At 45.6% G+C, this 15,462-nt stretch overlaps 1 protein-coding gene across 2 annotated transcripts; it reads left to right on the top strand.

Moving 5' to 3' along the window:
- Positions 1-8,664: 8,664 nt before the first annotated feature.
- On the top strand, positions 8,665-15,158 carry LOC140419081 (uncharacterized). Of its 2 annotated transcripts, XM_072502831.1 has the most exons (3): positions 8,676-8,747; positions 9,849-9,927; positions 13,648-15,158. In XM_072502831.1, exon 3 carries the CDS (start codon positions 13,999-14,001, stop codon positions 14,920-14,922), a length of 924 nt encoding a protein of 307 aa, XP_072358932.1. In that variant the 5' UTR covers positions 8,676-8,747; positions 9,849-9,927; positions 13,648-13,998; the 3' UTR covers positions 14,923-15,158. The 2 variants fall into 2 exon arrangements, with proteins under 2 accessions (XP_072358931.1, XP_072358932.1); XM_072502830.1 differs by lacking the exon at positions 9,849-9,927 and having other exon boundaries at positions 8,665-8,747.
- Positions 15,159-15,462: the final 304 nt, after the last annotated feature.

Raw genomic sequence — 15,462 nt, 5'->3', positions numbered from 1 at the left:
TAGTCCCATGTCCATTCTCTAGGGTGGGCGCCCTCCTGTTTCCTCCCCTATCTCCAAGTCTACCCAGTGTGGGGCATGATCCGAAATGGCTATAGCCGTATATTCCGTTCCCCTCACCCTCGGGATCAATGCCCTACCCAACACAAAAAAGTCTATGCGCGAATAGACTTTATGGACATAGGAGAAAAAAGAGAACTCCTTACTCCTAGGTCTACTGAATCTCCACGGGTCCACACCTCCCATCTGCTCCATAAAATCCTTAAGCACCTTGGCTGCTGCCGGCCTCCTACCAGTCCTGGACTTCGACCTATCCAGCCTTGGTTCCAACACCGTGTTACAGTCTCCCCCCATTATCAGCTTTCCCGTCTCTAGGTCCGGGATGCGTCCTAGCATTCGCCTCATAAAGTTGGCATCATCCCAGTTCGGGGCATACACGTTTACCAAAACCACCATCTCTCCCTGTAATTTGCCACTCACCATCACGTATCTGCCCCCGTTATCCACCACTATAGTCTTTGCCTCGAACATTACCCGCTTCCCCACTAATATAGCCACCCCCCTGTTTTTCGCATCCAGCCCCGAATGGAACACCTGCCCCACCCATCCTTTACGCAGCGTAACCTGGTCTATCAGTTTCAGGTGCGTTTCCTGTAACATAACCACATCTGCTTTAAGTTTCTTAAGGTGTGCGAGTACTCGTGCCCCCTTTATCGGCCCGTTGAGCCCTCTCACGTTCCACGTGATCAGCCGAGTTGGGGGGCTTCCCACCCCCCCCCTTGCCGATTAGCCATCATCTTTTTCCAGCTTCTCACCCAGTTCCCACGCAGCTGTATCTCCCCCAGGCGGTGCCCCCCCGCCCATCCTCTCCCGTACCCACTCCCCCCTTTCCCCAGCAGCAGCAACCCAGTAATTCCCCCCTCCCACCCCCCCCCCCCGCTAGACCCCCCACTAGCGTAGTTACTCCCCCCATGTTGCTCCCAGAAGCCAGCAAACTCTGGCTGACCTCAGCTTCCCCCCGTGACCACGGCTCGCACCGTGCGACGCCCCCTCCTTCCTGCTTCTCTATTCCCGCCATAATTATCATAGCGCGGGAACCAAGCCCGCGCCTCTCCCTCGGCCCCGCCTCCCATGGCCAACGCCCCATCTCCTCTCCCTCCCCACCTCCCCCCATCACCACCTGTGGGAGAAAGAAAAGTTACCATACCGCAGGATTAGAACATAAAACCCCTCTTCGCCCCCCCCATTCGCCCCACCACTTTGTCCAAACGTTCTTTTTCATAATCCACTCATTCCAGTTTTTCTTCTACAATAAAAGTCCACGCTTCATCCGCCGTCTCAAAGTAGTGGTTGCAGCATTCCAAATTTTATCTTCGTTTTGTGAAGTACCGCCTTGGCCCGATTAAAGCCCGCCCTCCTTCTCGCCACCTCCGCACTCCAGTCTTGATAAACGCGGATCACCGCGTTCTCCCATTTACTGCACCGAGTTTTCTTCGCCCATCTAAGGACCATTTCTCTATCCTTAAAACGGAGGAATCTCACCACTATGGCTCTGGGAGTTTCTCCTGCTCTCGATCCTCGCACCATAACTCGGTACGCTCCCTCCACCTCCAACGGACCCGTCGGGGCCTCCGCTCCCATTAACGAATGCAGCATCGTGCTCACATATGCCCCGACGTCCGCCCCCTCCACACCTTCAGGAAGGCCAAGAATCCTCAGGTTGTTCCTCCTTGCGTTGTTTTCCAGTGCCTCCAACCTCTCCACACACCGTTTCTGGTGTGCCTCCTGTATCTCCGACTTCACCACCAGGCCCTGTATATCGTTCTCATTCTCGGCTGCTTTCGCCTTCACGACCCGAAGCTCCTGCTCCTGGGTCTTTTGTTCCTCCTTTAGCCCTTCGATCGCCTGTAGTATCGGGGCCAACAACTCTTTCTTCATTTCCTTTTTTATCTCCTCCACGCAGCATTTCAAGAACTCTTGTTGTTCAGGGCCCCATATGAAACTGCCACCTTCCGACGCCATCTTGGTTTTTGCTTGCCTTCCTTGCCGTTGTTCCAAAGGATCCGCTGCAATCCGGCCACTTTCCTCTCCTTTTTCCATCCGTGTCCAGGGGGAACACCCTCCTGGTTTACCACACAGTGTTTTTAGCCGTTAAAATTGCCGTTGGGGCTCCTATCAAGAGCCCAAAAGTCCGTTTCACAGGGAGCTGCCGAAACGTGCGACTCAGCTGGTCATCGCCGCACCCGGAAGTCCCTCTTGAAATGATTCTACAGATCTGCCGGTGATTTAGCCAGAACGATGATTTATTAATGTACACATGGTAAGGTAATGATCAGAATGCAATACAGACCAAGTTATCACAGAGTTACATTAGACTCTCTTGGAACGATCCTTATGTGCGACTGACCTCGTGTATGCTTTACAACCTTCTGCTGTCACCTGACTGATGCCTGACGCCACCTGCTGGTGGGAGGTCACACTGCTGAGCACATGTAATATTATATACATGCTTATCACCACATCTCGTAGCATCTCAAAATTATTGAGTAATTTATTTTTTCAAACAAATTCTGATTGCTCTGCAGTTTCTGGAAACATTTTGGTTGATCGTGTTATTTTTTAAAATATAGATCTAGTCTTTGCAATATAATTACCCAATACACCAATTCATTAATGATAATCAATGTTCACTACTGAATAATCATGTATTTAATTATTGTTTTTTGCTCTGAAATCAATACATAGTTAATATAAAAAAAGGTACAGAAGGTGATCTGGCTGCTGGAAGCCACATGTTAGAGATGTAAAAGGGCTTCCTTGACCTTGTTACTAATGACAGTGAATACACTATGAAAATAACAACTTGAAAACTAAATGTGATCACACATCTGTCCTTACAGTTTCCTACATTACAACAATGAATATGTTTCAAAAGTACTCCATTGGCTGTAAAACACTTTTGGAGGTACAGTGGTAGTGAGAGGTTTCATAGAAATGGACATTTGTCCACAAACTAGGATATATTACACTTGGTGTCCTCAACAGAATCATTGATAAAAATGGACTCTTAATTTTGTGTAATTAGCACATCGTTGACACCATTTTGACACTCTGTGAAACCCCAGACACACCATATGCACAATTATTTGTTGCAAAACACAAAACGAGTTGTTAAGATTTGGAATACACGGTCTACAAATGGTGCTCGAGCCTCATTTCAATTTCAATTTCACCATCTGTCATAGGCAGATTCGATCCCAGATCAGTAGAGCATTAACCTGGATCTCTGGATTACTCGCCCAGTAACAATGCCATTACACCAATGCCTAACCCACATATTCTTGACAGAATATGATGTTTAGTGTTGTGTTCTGTGATCTATTCTTGCAATGCTTCTACAGATCTGCTGGTGACTTAGCCAGAATCATGATTTATTAATGTACACGTGGTACGGTAATGATCAGAATGCTATACAGACCATGTTATCACAGAGTTACATTAGACTCTCTTGGAACGACCCTTATGTGGATATGTTGGACTGTAACTTCCAAAAGGGAATTTGATACATTTTGAAAAAGAAAACAAAATTGTCGAACTATGGGATTAAATGGGTCGCTGTCCAAAGAGCTGACACGGGAAAAATGGGCCAAATAGACTCCTCTGTGCTCCAGGAGCATTGTGTACCTGTAAAGCAAGTGAAAACGACCTGGAACCTACTGCCTGAGGGTAGGAGATTCAGAGATGATGGAAGATTTCAATAGGAAATTGGACAGGTACTGAGAGAAAGAAACCAACAGGGATTCGGGGATAGAACGGGGCAATGGACAGACTGGTTTGCTCCACCGAGATCCAACATGGATGACCTCATTCCCCACCCTCCAGGTGCTGTGATCTCAGGAGAAAAATTCAGCTGCTCCAGTCACTCCAACTAACAGGAGTCCCTAATCCCTGGTGCCATTCTGACACAATGGTTAGCACTGTTGCTTCACAGCAGCAGGGGCCCAGGCTCAATTCCTGTTTTGGGAGTCTGCACGTTCTCCCCGTGTCTGCGTGGCTTTCCTCCCAAAAGTCCCGAATGATGTGCAGGTTAGGTGAATTGGACATTCTGAATTCTCCCTCCGTGTACCCAAAAAGGTGCCAGAGTGTGGCGACGAGGGGGTTTTCACAGTAACTTCATTGCAGTGTTAATGGAAGCCTACTTGTGACACTAATAAAGATTATTATTGTAAATGTCCTGTCCAGCCTCTCGAAGAACTTCGCAGCTTTCTTATAGTGTGGGGCCCATGTCTAGGGTTCCATTCTAGAGGGATAGAATTAAAAAGCACGGAGGAAATGTCCAACTTGTTTAGAACGATGGTTAGATTACACTGGGAGCACTGACAACATTGGTGATCTTAGGGCAGCACGGTGGCGCAGTGGGTTAGTCCTGCAGCCTCACGGCGCTGAGGTCCCAGGTTCAATCCCAGCTCTGGGTTACTGTCCGTGTGGAATTTGCACATTCCCCCCATGTTTGCGTGGGTTTCGCCCCCACAACCCAAAGATGTGCAGGTTAGGTGGATTGGCCACGCTAAATTTCCCCTTAATTGGAAAAAATTTATTGGGTACTCTAAAAAAAATTTTTTTTTTTCAAAGAAAAAAAATCAATGGTGATCTACATTTTCAACAAGGAAATAGAGGCATGGGATAAGGTGCAACAAAGATCCATAATATACAGAACTGAGAGCATTTAACACCCAGGAAAGGCTCAGGCTGCTTTTTTCTGGAAAAGAGAGGACTGATGGGTGGCCTGATGGAAATCTTTAAGATTATGAAGGGATTCAATAATCCACTAGGAATTTCAATAGACACCGCCTTACCCAGCGAGTGGTGAAGAATGTGGAACTCGTTACCACAGCGAGTGGTTGAGGTGAACAGCATGAATACATTGAACGTAAAGCTAGATACATACATGAGGGAGAAAGAATAGGAGATACGGACCCAGGAAGTGTAGTGCTGGTTAAAGAGGAAATTACTGCAATAGTGAGGAAGGATATTTGCTCCAACAATGTGGAATCTGTAGGGGTAGAGCTCAGAAACACCCAAGGGGTAAAATAGTTAGTGGCATCATATATAGACTCCCAAATTGGGGCTGGTTTAGCGCAGGGCTAAATAGCTGGCTTTTAAAGCAGACCAAGGCAGGGCGGGTTCAATTCCCATACCAGCCTCCCCGAACAGGTGCCGGAATGTGGTGACTAGGGGCTTTTCACAGTAACTTCATTTGAAGTCTACTTGTGACAATAAGCGATTTTCATTTCATTCAAACTGCAGTGGTGATGTTGGGAATGGCATAAAACAGGAAATTAGGCTGATTGAAAAAGTTTCTATAGGAATGTGAAGAGAAAAAGATTGGTGAACACAAATGTAGGTTCCTTAGTCAGAAACAGGGGAATGTATAACAGGAGACAAAGAAATGGCTGGGCAAATAAATACATACTTTGGTTCTGTCTTCACAAATGAGGACACAAATCAAATACCAGAAATGTTGGGGAATGCAGGATTTAGTGAGAGGGAGGAACTGAAGGAGATCAATATTAGGAGAGAAATGATGTTGGGGAAATTGATGGGATTGAAGGCTGACAAATCTCCAAGGCCTGATAATGTGCAACCCAAAATACTTAAAGAAGTGGCTCTAGAAATAGTGGATGCATTGGTGGTCAATTTCCAGGATTCTCTAGACTCTGGAACACTGCAGATTGGAGGGTGGCTTCTGTAACTCCACTATTTAAAAAGGGAGCTCGAGACAAAACAGGGAATTATAGGCCGTGGGGAAAATTCTAGAATCCATTATCAAAGATTGTATTGCAAAGCCCTTATAATAATAATCTTTACTGCCACAAGTCGGCTTACATTGTATAGAACCTTAGTTAGGCCACACTTGGAGTATAGTGTTGAATTCTGGTCGCCACACTACCAGAAGGATGTGGAGGCTTTAGAGAGGGTGCAGAAGAGATTTACCAGAATGTTGCCTGGTATGGAGGGCATTAGCTATGAGGAGCGGTTGAATAAACTCGGTTTGTTCTCACTGGAACGAAGGAGGTTGAGGGGAGACCTGATAGAGGTATACAAAATTATGAGGGGCATAGACAGAGTGGATAGTCAGAGGCTTTTCCCCAGGGTAGAGGGGTCAATTACTAGGGGGCATAGGTTTAAGGTGAGAGGGGCAAGGTTTAGAGTAGATGTACGAGGCAAGTTTTTTTACGCAGAAGGTAGTGGGTGCCTGGAACTCGCTACCGGAGGAGGTGGTGGAAGCAGGGACGATAGGGACATTTAAGGGGCATCTTGACAAATACATAAATAGGATGGGAATAGAAGGATACGGACCCAGGAAGTGTAGAAGATTGTAGTTTAGTCGGGCAGCATGGTCGGCACGGGCTTGGAGGGCCGAAGGGCCTGATCCTGTGCTGTACATTTCTTTGTTCTTTGTAACACTGCAATAAAGTTACTGTGAAAAGCCCCGAGTCTCCACATTCCGGCGCCTGTTCGGGTAAATAGAGGGAGAATTCAGAATGTCCAATTCAACTAACAGCACATCTTTTGGGACTTGTGGGAGGAAACCGGAACGCCCAGAGGAAACCCACACAGACACGGGGAGAGCAAGCAGACTACGCACAGACAGTGACCCAAGCTGGGAACCAAACCTGGGACCCTGGCACTGTGAAGCAACAGTGTTAACCACTGTGCTACCGTGCAGCCCAAGAAAACTTAGAAACCAGTGGCAGGATCGGACAGAGTCAAAGCATGGATTTATGAAGGGGAAATCATGCTTGACAAATTTACTGGAATTCTTCGAGGGTATAACTGGTAGAGTTGATGAGGGGGAGCCAGTGGATGTGGTATATTTGGACTTTCAGATGGCTTTTGACCAAAGTCTCGCATAAGATATTAGCGTGTAAAATTAAAGCACATGGGATTAGGGGTAGTGTATTGAGATGGATAAAAAACTGGTTGGCAGACAGGAAACAAAGAGTAGGAATTAATGGGTCTTTTTCAAATTGGCAGGCAGTGACTAGTGGGGTACCGCAGAGATCGGTGCTAGGACCCCAGATATTCACAAGATATACTAATGATTTTAAAAAAAATGTAAAGTACCAGTCACTGAAGGTAAACATGCAGCTACAGCAGGCGATAAAGATGGCAAATGGTATGCTAGCCTTCATTACGAGCGAATTCGAGTCCAGGAGCAGGAATATCTTGCTTCAATTTACAGGGCCTTGTTGAGGCCATACCTGGAATATTGTGTTCAGTTGTGGTCTCCTTATCTGAGGAAGGATGTTCTTGCTCTAGAGGGAGTGCAGCGAAGGTTTACCAGACTGATTCCTGGGATGATGGGACTGACGTATGAGAGATTGAATCAATTAGAATTGTATTCGCTGGAGTTCAGAAGAATGGGGGATCACATAGAAACCTATAATATTCTAACAGGACTTGACAGGGTAGATGCAGGAAAGATTTTCCTGATGGTGGGAACCAGAGGTCGCAATCTGAGGATACGGAGTAGACCACTTAGACAGAGATGAGGAGACATTTCTTCAACCAGAGAGTAGTTAGTCTGTGGAAATTCTTATCACCAGGAAATAGTTGAGGCCAATATGTTTTCAAGAAGCAGTTAGAAATAGCACTTCGGGCGACCGGGATCAAAGGATATGGAGGGGAAAGCGGGATTAAGCTATTGAGTTAGATGATAAGCCATGATCATAATGAATGGCAGAGCAGGCGCAAAGGGCCACATTGTCTCTTCCTGCTCCTATTTTCTATGTTTCTATGTGATCCCTTCCCACAGAGGGAGCAGGTAATGGTCTCTCCCCAGTGTGAACTCGCTGATGTTTCTGCAGACTGGATAAAGCACGGAATCCCTTCCCACACTGAAAGCAGGTGAATGGCCTCTCCCCAGTGTGAACTTGCTGGTGTGTCTGCAGGTGAGATAACTGAGTGAATCCCTTCCCACACTTGAGAGCAGGTGGACAGCCTCTCCCCAGTGTGAACTCGCTGATGTTTCAGCAGGGGGGATGAATCAATAAATCGTTTCCCACACTTAGAGCAGGTGAACTCGCTGGTGTGTCTGCAGATTGAATAACTGTGTGAATCCCTTCCCACACTGAAAGCAGATGAACGGCCTCTCCCCAGTGTGAACTCGCTGATGTCTCCGCAGACTGGATAGATCACTGAATCCCTTCCCACACTGAGAGCACGTGAATGGCCTCTCCCCACTGTGACCTCGCTGGTGTGTCTGCAGACTGGATAACCAAGTGAATCCCTGCCCACACTGAGAGCAGATGAATGGCCTCTCCCCAGTGTGAACTCGCTGGTGTCTCAGCAGATTGGATAAATCACTGAATCCCTTCCCACACTGAGAGCCGGTGAATGGCCTCTGTGCGACCGTGCCGCTGCATTAGATATCACTGCCCAATATTAATTTACTGACCCTGAAATGTCAGCCATCTCCTGGGGAAACCAGCCCTTTAATTGAGAACATTAGGAATGAGACCATCCTTTTCACTTGACAAATTAATCAAGCTCAGAGAGACTACAGCCCGTGAAGAACGTTTTTTCGGGCACTAGGACTTGGCCTGGAACAGACTATGAAGCCCTGCCCATTTGACGTCACCGTACACACGCGCATGCGCACCACTCCATTTGAATCAAGATGGCGGCCGTTAAACTGGGCCTGTTATGGGGAAAAAGATCCGAAGCTGCAAGCGCAGGACTTACAGGTACGTATTCCTGGTTTAGGGTCTTCACACGGTGTTTAAACATTTTATCCCTCCAGAGCCGGCTCTATCGCTTGCTCCGGATTCCCCATCCTTACCCGCTGCCCTTGAGACAAAAAAGCGTCTCTTTCACAGGCGCCATCACACACCACGCATGCTCCAACTATTCCCAGGCAATGCGCCTGCGCCTGCAGTGTCGAGAGGGGACATTCACCACCGCGGGGAATGCCGGGTAATGAACACGCCATTGATCATCCCAATTCGTGAATAGTGATTTTTGTTTGCTATGTTGTGAAGATTGGGTGGGTAGGATAAAAATTATATATAAATGCAAGTGAGCAGGCCCTCAATTATAAACCAGAACAAAGGGGAGTACAAATTAATTTTCATTGATGTACAATGAAAAGTATTGGGCTGGACCAAGTCCCCACTCAGGCGTGAAAACGGGGGTGTTTTACCCCACGAAAACTGGCACAAAACAGCCACCGATTCCCTGCTCCGGGGGAGGCGGATGCGGGGGCTAGCAGGGAGGCAGCATATAGCTCTCATCTCCAGCTTCTGATGTCACGGAGCATTGCTGGGTCCGTGGTCGCGCATGCGCAGGGTGAGGCCAGCAGCGGCCTCACCGTGCTTCATGGCAGACTACGCCCGCGGACCCGGTCCGCAAAAGTAGTATCCCCTTTGGGCGCTCGCGCATCCTGGACCGCCCCCCCCCCCCCAGTGCCGCCAATCCCAATTGAGCCCCCCCCCTGCCCCGACTGAATATGATGCAAGGTTCCTGAACGGCTGGGCCTGCAGTGAACCTTGAAGAACCGCTGCCTGGGATCTTTCCTCTTCATTCAGACTCCCAGCTGAAGCTGTTTCTGCAGTAAAAATTTTAACTTTGAATATCAATCCCAATTTAATATTTGGTTCAAAATCTATACCTTTTTAAACAATGTGCAGTGTTACAGGGAGAAAGCAGGAGAACGGCACTGGGTGAAAGGCTCATTCAGAGAGACAGTGCAGACACAAGGGGCCGAATGGCCTCCTGCGCTGTAACAGTCTGAGATTCTGTTGTGCTGATGTAGAACCTTTCACACTGAAGGAATCTTTAATTTATAGGGATCTTAACCTGTCGAACTACGCCAAGTTTGGGGGAAGCTTAGTTGATGAATCAAGTCCTGGCGCAATACGACAAGTTGTAAGATTTGTACTATTTGTAGACTGTGTTAAGTTGTTCGATTCCTTGTATTATTCGACTGTGTATAGTTGAAGGAATTTATATCATCTCTGCTATTCGGTTATCAGTAGCACTTTGCGAATACTGGAACTCAGCAGAAATTTGCAGTATAAACTCCTCAGGTGCCAAAAAGAATTGTTTTATTTGTAGTCGCTTGATTACAATTTGAAAGTCATTTAAAAGGCAATTCGTAGACATTTCGAAGCTTTCAGAGAATTACAGACATTATCTTTCTTTGCTTAGGCAGACAGCTCAAAAGTAACTTTTAAAAGGTCAAAGTCTGGCAATGAAACATAAAGAGAGAGAGAAAGCTAATCTTCAGCTAAACTCAAACTCAAAGTCAAAAGTGGACTAACATCACTGACACAGACTGGTAGACTGACAGAACCCCCAAAGACAATTACCTAAAAACTAAACACTAAAACAAAACCTAAAATGGCGGGGAGAAACTTTTCAGTTATACACTTTCATATCTGTCTTAAGTCGTCTAATTACACCCCAATATAATCCTAATTGGTTTGGGTTAGACTCAAACACATTTGATTTGATGGCAAGCCGTCCATCTTCAATGTGCAACATCAGCTTTTCTGACCTAGCTGTTATCTGCATTGTGAACAATGGTGCCTTCATGTTGCTGTGTATTCAATCCCTTGGCCTTGACAATTAGCACAAGCAGTGTCAAATTATCTTGCAACTGTGCTGTTTTAATGTCACACTGTCTTTGAAAATATGCATTTGCCAGAACAACAGAATTCAGTAAAAGTGAATTATGCTGTATAAATGGGTATTTAAAACTGGGGCTCAACATTTATGCTTAAACAGCTATCTTTTACCTATACTAGTTGTATTTGAAATACCTGGCTTCTACAGTCGGCCCTTTGATAAATCGAAAAATTGAGATATATCAGAAAAGATTAAAATACATCATTAATGCGATAGGATAGGTAAAAGCGCAAAGAATCATTGCAGTTTTAAACAATAAAATGGAATTAACATTGCAACAGGCATTTCAAAATAATTATTATAATTAATAAGTTAATCAAATTTGATCACATTGATAATTAATAATAACTTCATGTAAAATTATTATACAATAAAAGTTGAACATATGATCTAGTAATAAATGGTAAAATGATTATCAAAATGGACATCCTCTGGATTATGCACAAAAGCTTGTTGAAAGGGTTAATTTTCTTACAGAGACAAAAAGAGGCGTATAGCTTGGAATGATGCCATTCGCATCTTTAAACTTTTTTTTTTGTCACTCAAATGGACTGGGAGTAAAAGTTGGATTGCTGCCAAATTCCCGTTATCAAATTTCTTTGAACGATATGTTCTTTTGGCTTTTAATCAAAGATTGTTGTTTTTTTTTTAAAACCAGCTTCCACATTGTTTGAAGTTTTAATTTCCAGGCTAATTTTAAACATTTATTTTAAAATATCAAATACAATAACTTATTAAATATATAACTGAACCAATCTTGTGCTGTATCTTGATTTTCTGTTGATGAATTTGTCAATTCTGTTAAAGGAAACACAGCTAACAAGATATGTTAATTTCTTTAAATTAATAAAGCAACGTTCAGAATAATGACAGTTTTCTTAAGTTGACAGTTCTCGTGACCAGTTGTGGGGAGCACAATTTAGAAAGGAGGCCAATGTCTCAGACAGGGAGCAGGGGAGATTTACCAGAACGGTATCAAGGTTGAGGGATTTCAGTTTTATGGACAGACTGGAGAAGTTGGGATTTCCTCCCTTACACAGAGAAGGTTCGAGGGAAATTTATTGCTGGTGATCAAAATGATGAGAGGTTTCTGCAGGTAGATCGGAAGAAAACATTTCCACTGTTAGGAGAGTCAGTAAACTCTGGAATTCCTTCCCTAAATATCTCCACCTCATTTTCCTCCTTTGGATACTCCTTAATTCCTACTTCTTTGACCAGTTGTTTTGGTCACATCTGCTCGATAAAATCCTTCCGGTGTTAAATGATGATTGATAGCCTCTCCCATGAAATGTTTTGGGATGTCAGACAAAATACCCAGGCTTGGGCTAACTAGTGCCAAGTAACATGTGTGCCACACAAGTGCCATCTCCAATAAGAGACATACTAACCATCACCCCTTGACATGCAATGGCATTACCATCACTGAATCCCCCACGGGGGGTGGGTTACCATTGACCTGAAACTGACCTGGACTAGCCATATAAATACTGTGGCTACAAGAGCAGGTCAGAAGATAGGAATTCGGGCAGCACGGTGGCCTTGTGGTTAACACGGCTGCCTCACGGCACTGAGGTCCCAGGTTCGATCCCGGCTCTGGGTCACTGTCCATGTGGAGTTTGCACATTGTCCCCGTGTCTGCGTGGGTTTCGTCCCCACAACCCAAAAATGTGCAGGGTAGGTGAATTGGCCACGCTAAATAGCCCCTTAATTGGAAAAAATAATTGGGTACTCTAAGTTAGAAAAAAAAAAGAAGATAGGAATTCTGTGGCGAGTAACTCACCTCCTGACTCCCCAAAAGCCTGTCCACCATCTACAAGGTACAAGTCAAGAGTGTGATGGAATGCTCACCACTTACCTGGATGAGTGCAGCTCCAACAACACTCAAAGAAGCTCAACACCATCCAGGATAAGGCAGCACACTTGATTGGCACGCCTTCCACAAACATTCACTCCCTCCACCACTGACGCACGGTAGTAGCAGTGGGTGTACCATCTAGAAGATGCACTGCGGGAAATCACCAAGGCTCCTTGGGCAGCACCTTCCAAACCAACGACCACTCCCATATAGAAGGACATAATCAGCAGGTACCCTTACATCAAGAACACACCAGACACTCCCCGTACACACTGACTGACACACCCACACAAACAGACACACACACTCAGGCATGCAGCCACTACCATCTAGGACAGGAGCAGCAGATATATATTTCTTTATTCAATTTTTTACGGGATGTGGGCGTCGCTGGCTCGGCCAGCTTTTATTACCCATTCCTAGTTTCCCATCAGAAGGTGATGGTGAGTTGCCTTCTTGAACCGCTGCTGTCCTTGAGGTGTAGGTACACCCACTGTGCTGTCAGGGACGTAGTTCCAGGCTGTTGCCCCAGCGACAGTGAAGGAGCGGTGATATATTTCAATGTCAGGGCACTGAATGACTTGGTGAACCTCCAGGTGATGGGGTTCCCGGTGTCTGTGGCTCATGTCCTTCTAGATGGTAGTGGTTGTGGGTTTGGAAGGTGCTGTCTGAGGAACCTTGGTGAGTTACTGCAGTGCATCTTGTAGATGGTGCACCCGGCTGATTGATTGATTGTCACATGTACCGAAATACAGTGAAAAGTATTTTTTCTGTGGCCAAGGAACATACACAGTACGTATACAGTAGACAAAAAGAATAATTGACAAAGAAAATAATTGGTTTTGTCAGTCTGCAGACAGGAGCTGGAGAACTGAACCCAGGCAGAGGAGAGGGAGGGAGAAAACTGGGAGTGGAGGAAAGAAATGGTGCAGATGGTGAGATGGGTTTGGATTTCAGTCCAGGGAGGAGGGAGAGTGTGTGGGACGGGGATTTACAGCTTTGGGAGAACGAGAGAGGAAATGATGGTATATTGAACTAGAATTGTCTATTCTGAATTTATAGCATTCACTGACAGTGATGATGTTTGTAAATTCCTTTTACAGGATATTAGAAAGGAGGATTTACAGATGTGAGACAGAAACCAAACATCATCTGACAGTCACTCAATTCATCAGGACCTGAAAATCCTCAGACTTTGAATGTTGAAGGAGAAACTTTTGTCTCTTCTGTCTGTGAGAAACAACTTTAAACATCAGTGTGACTGGAAAGATATCGCGACAAACACACCCGAGTGAGGGTGTTCCAGTGAACTGACCAAGGAAAGCTCTAACCAGTTACACGGCCTGAAGAAACATCACATCATTCACAGTGAGGAGAGACAGTGCACATGTTCTGTGTGTAGACAAGACTTCAACCAATCATCCACCTTGGAGAGACACAAGGACACTGGCACCATGGAGAAACCATGGAAATGTGAGGACTGTGGGAAGGGATTCAGTTACCCTTCCCTGCTGGAAAACCATCGGCGCAGTCACACTGGGGAGAGGCCATTCACCTGCTCTGTGTGTGGGGAGGGATTCATTCAGTCATCTGGCCTTTGGTCTCACCAGCGGATTCACACTGAGGAAAAGCTATTCATCTGCACCTCCTGTGGAAAGAGGTTCAGGCATTCTTCAGCACTCACTGTACACCAACGCACTCACACTGGGGAGAGGCCGTTCGCCTGCTCCGACTGTGGGAAGGGATTCACTCAGTCATTCCACCTGCTGTCACACCAGCGTGTTCATAGAGGTGAGCGGCCATTCACCTGCTCTGTGTGTGGGAAGGGATTCACTGGATCATCCCACTTGCTGTCACACCAACGAGTTCACATTAAGGAGAAACCATTCAGCTGCACCTCCTGTGGAAAGAGTTTCAGACAGGCATCCTCCCTCATTGTACACCAACGGCTCCATACTGGGGAAAGACCGTTTACTTGCTTTGTGTGTGGGAAGGGATTCACAGTTTTACCCACCCTTCTGAGACACCAGCGAATTCACACTGAAGAGAAACCATTTGGCTGCACCTCCTGTGGAAAGAGTTTCAGGCAGTCATCCAACCTCACTGCTCACCAACGCACTCACACTGCGGAGAGACCATTCACATGCTCTGTGTGTGGGAAGGGATTCAATCGGTCGTCCAACCTCACTGCTCACCAGCGCGTTCACACTGGGGAGAAACCGTTTACCTGCTCAGTGTGTGGGAAGGGATTTGCAAAGTCTTTCAACTTGCTGACACACCAACGCACTCACACTAAGAAACCATTCAACTGCTGTGTGTGTGGGAAGGGATTCACTCAGTCACGATGCCTCCAGAGACATCAGCAAGTTCATAAATGACAGCAGGGGTTGGATTCTGCTGTTGTTGACGTTGTTTAGTTTTGATCATCTGACAATATTTTCTGCTGATGTTAACCCCAAAACTGCTGGAATTTAATCTGCTGAAAATGGCATTTATTGTGGGGGCTACAGTGTCTATTTTTAAAAGCACCATCTGTGATCTTTCCCCTTAATCCAGGAACTCTCAGCAGAAACCTGTTTGGAATAAATTTATGAACTTTTGCTTCAATTCTAAATCAATCTTTGGTGCATAATCTACAATTGAGTGTCTGAAAGATCCGACTCCAGCGCTCAAAATATATTTTTTCAATGGCTCTTCTTGAGATTTTCTTGAGAGATGCTCTTTGATTTTCTGGAGTTAATGTTTGGTTTCCATGGTCTCCTTTTCCACTTTCACTGACTCCTTTATTAAGTGATGTAGTCACGTAATCACATTACCGTCTGTATTTGAGTTGAATATTTTTTTAGTTTACTTATTTTCATAGATAAGGTAGCACAAATACCAAAGACTGTGTACATATTAAGTCTTTTAAATTGGAA

Source organism: Scyliorhinus torazame, chromosome 5 (assembly GCF_047496885.1).
Source record: "Scyliorhinus torazame isolate Kashiwa2021f chromosome 5, sScyTor2.1, whole genome shotgun sequence".
Classification (NCBI taxonomy): Eukaryota; Metazoa; Chordata; class Chondrichthyes; order Carcharhiniformes; family Scyliorhinidae; genus Scyliorhinus; species Scyliorhinus torazame.
This window is presented reverse-complemented; position numbering and strand designations above follow the sequence as displayed.

Excerpts from the sequence above, each read along its gene's own strand:
- LOC140419081 (XM_072502830.1), top strand. The coding sequence starts at position 13,999 with ATGGAGAAACCATGGAAATGTGAGGACTGTGGGAAGGGATTCAGTTAC.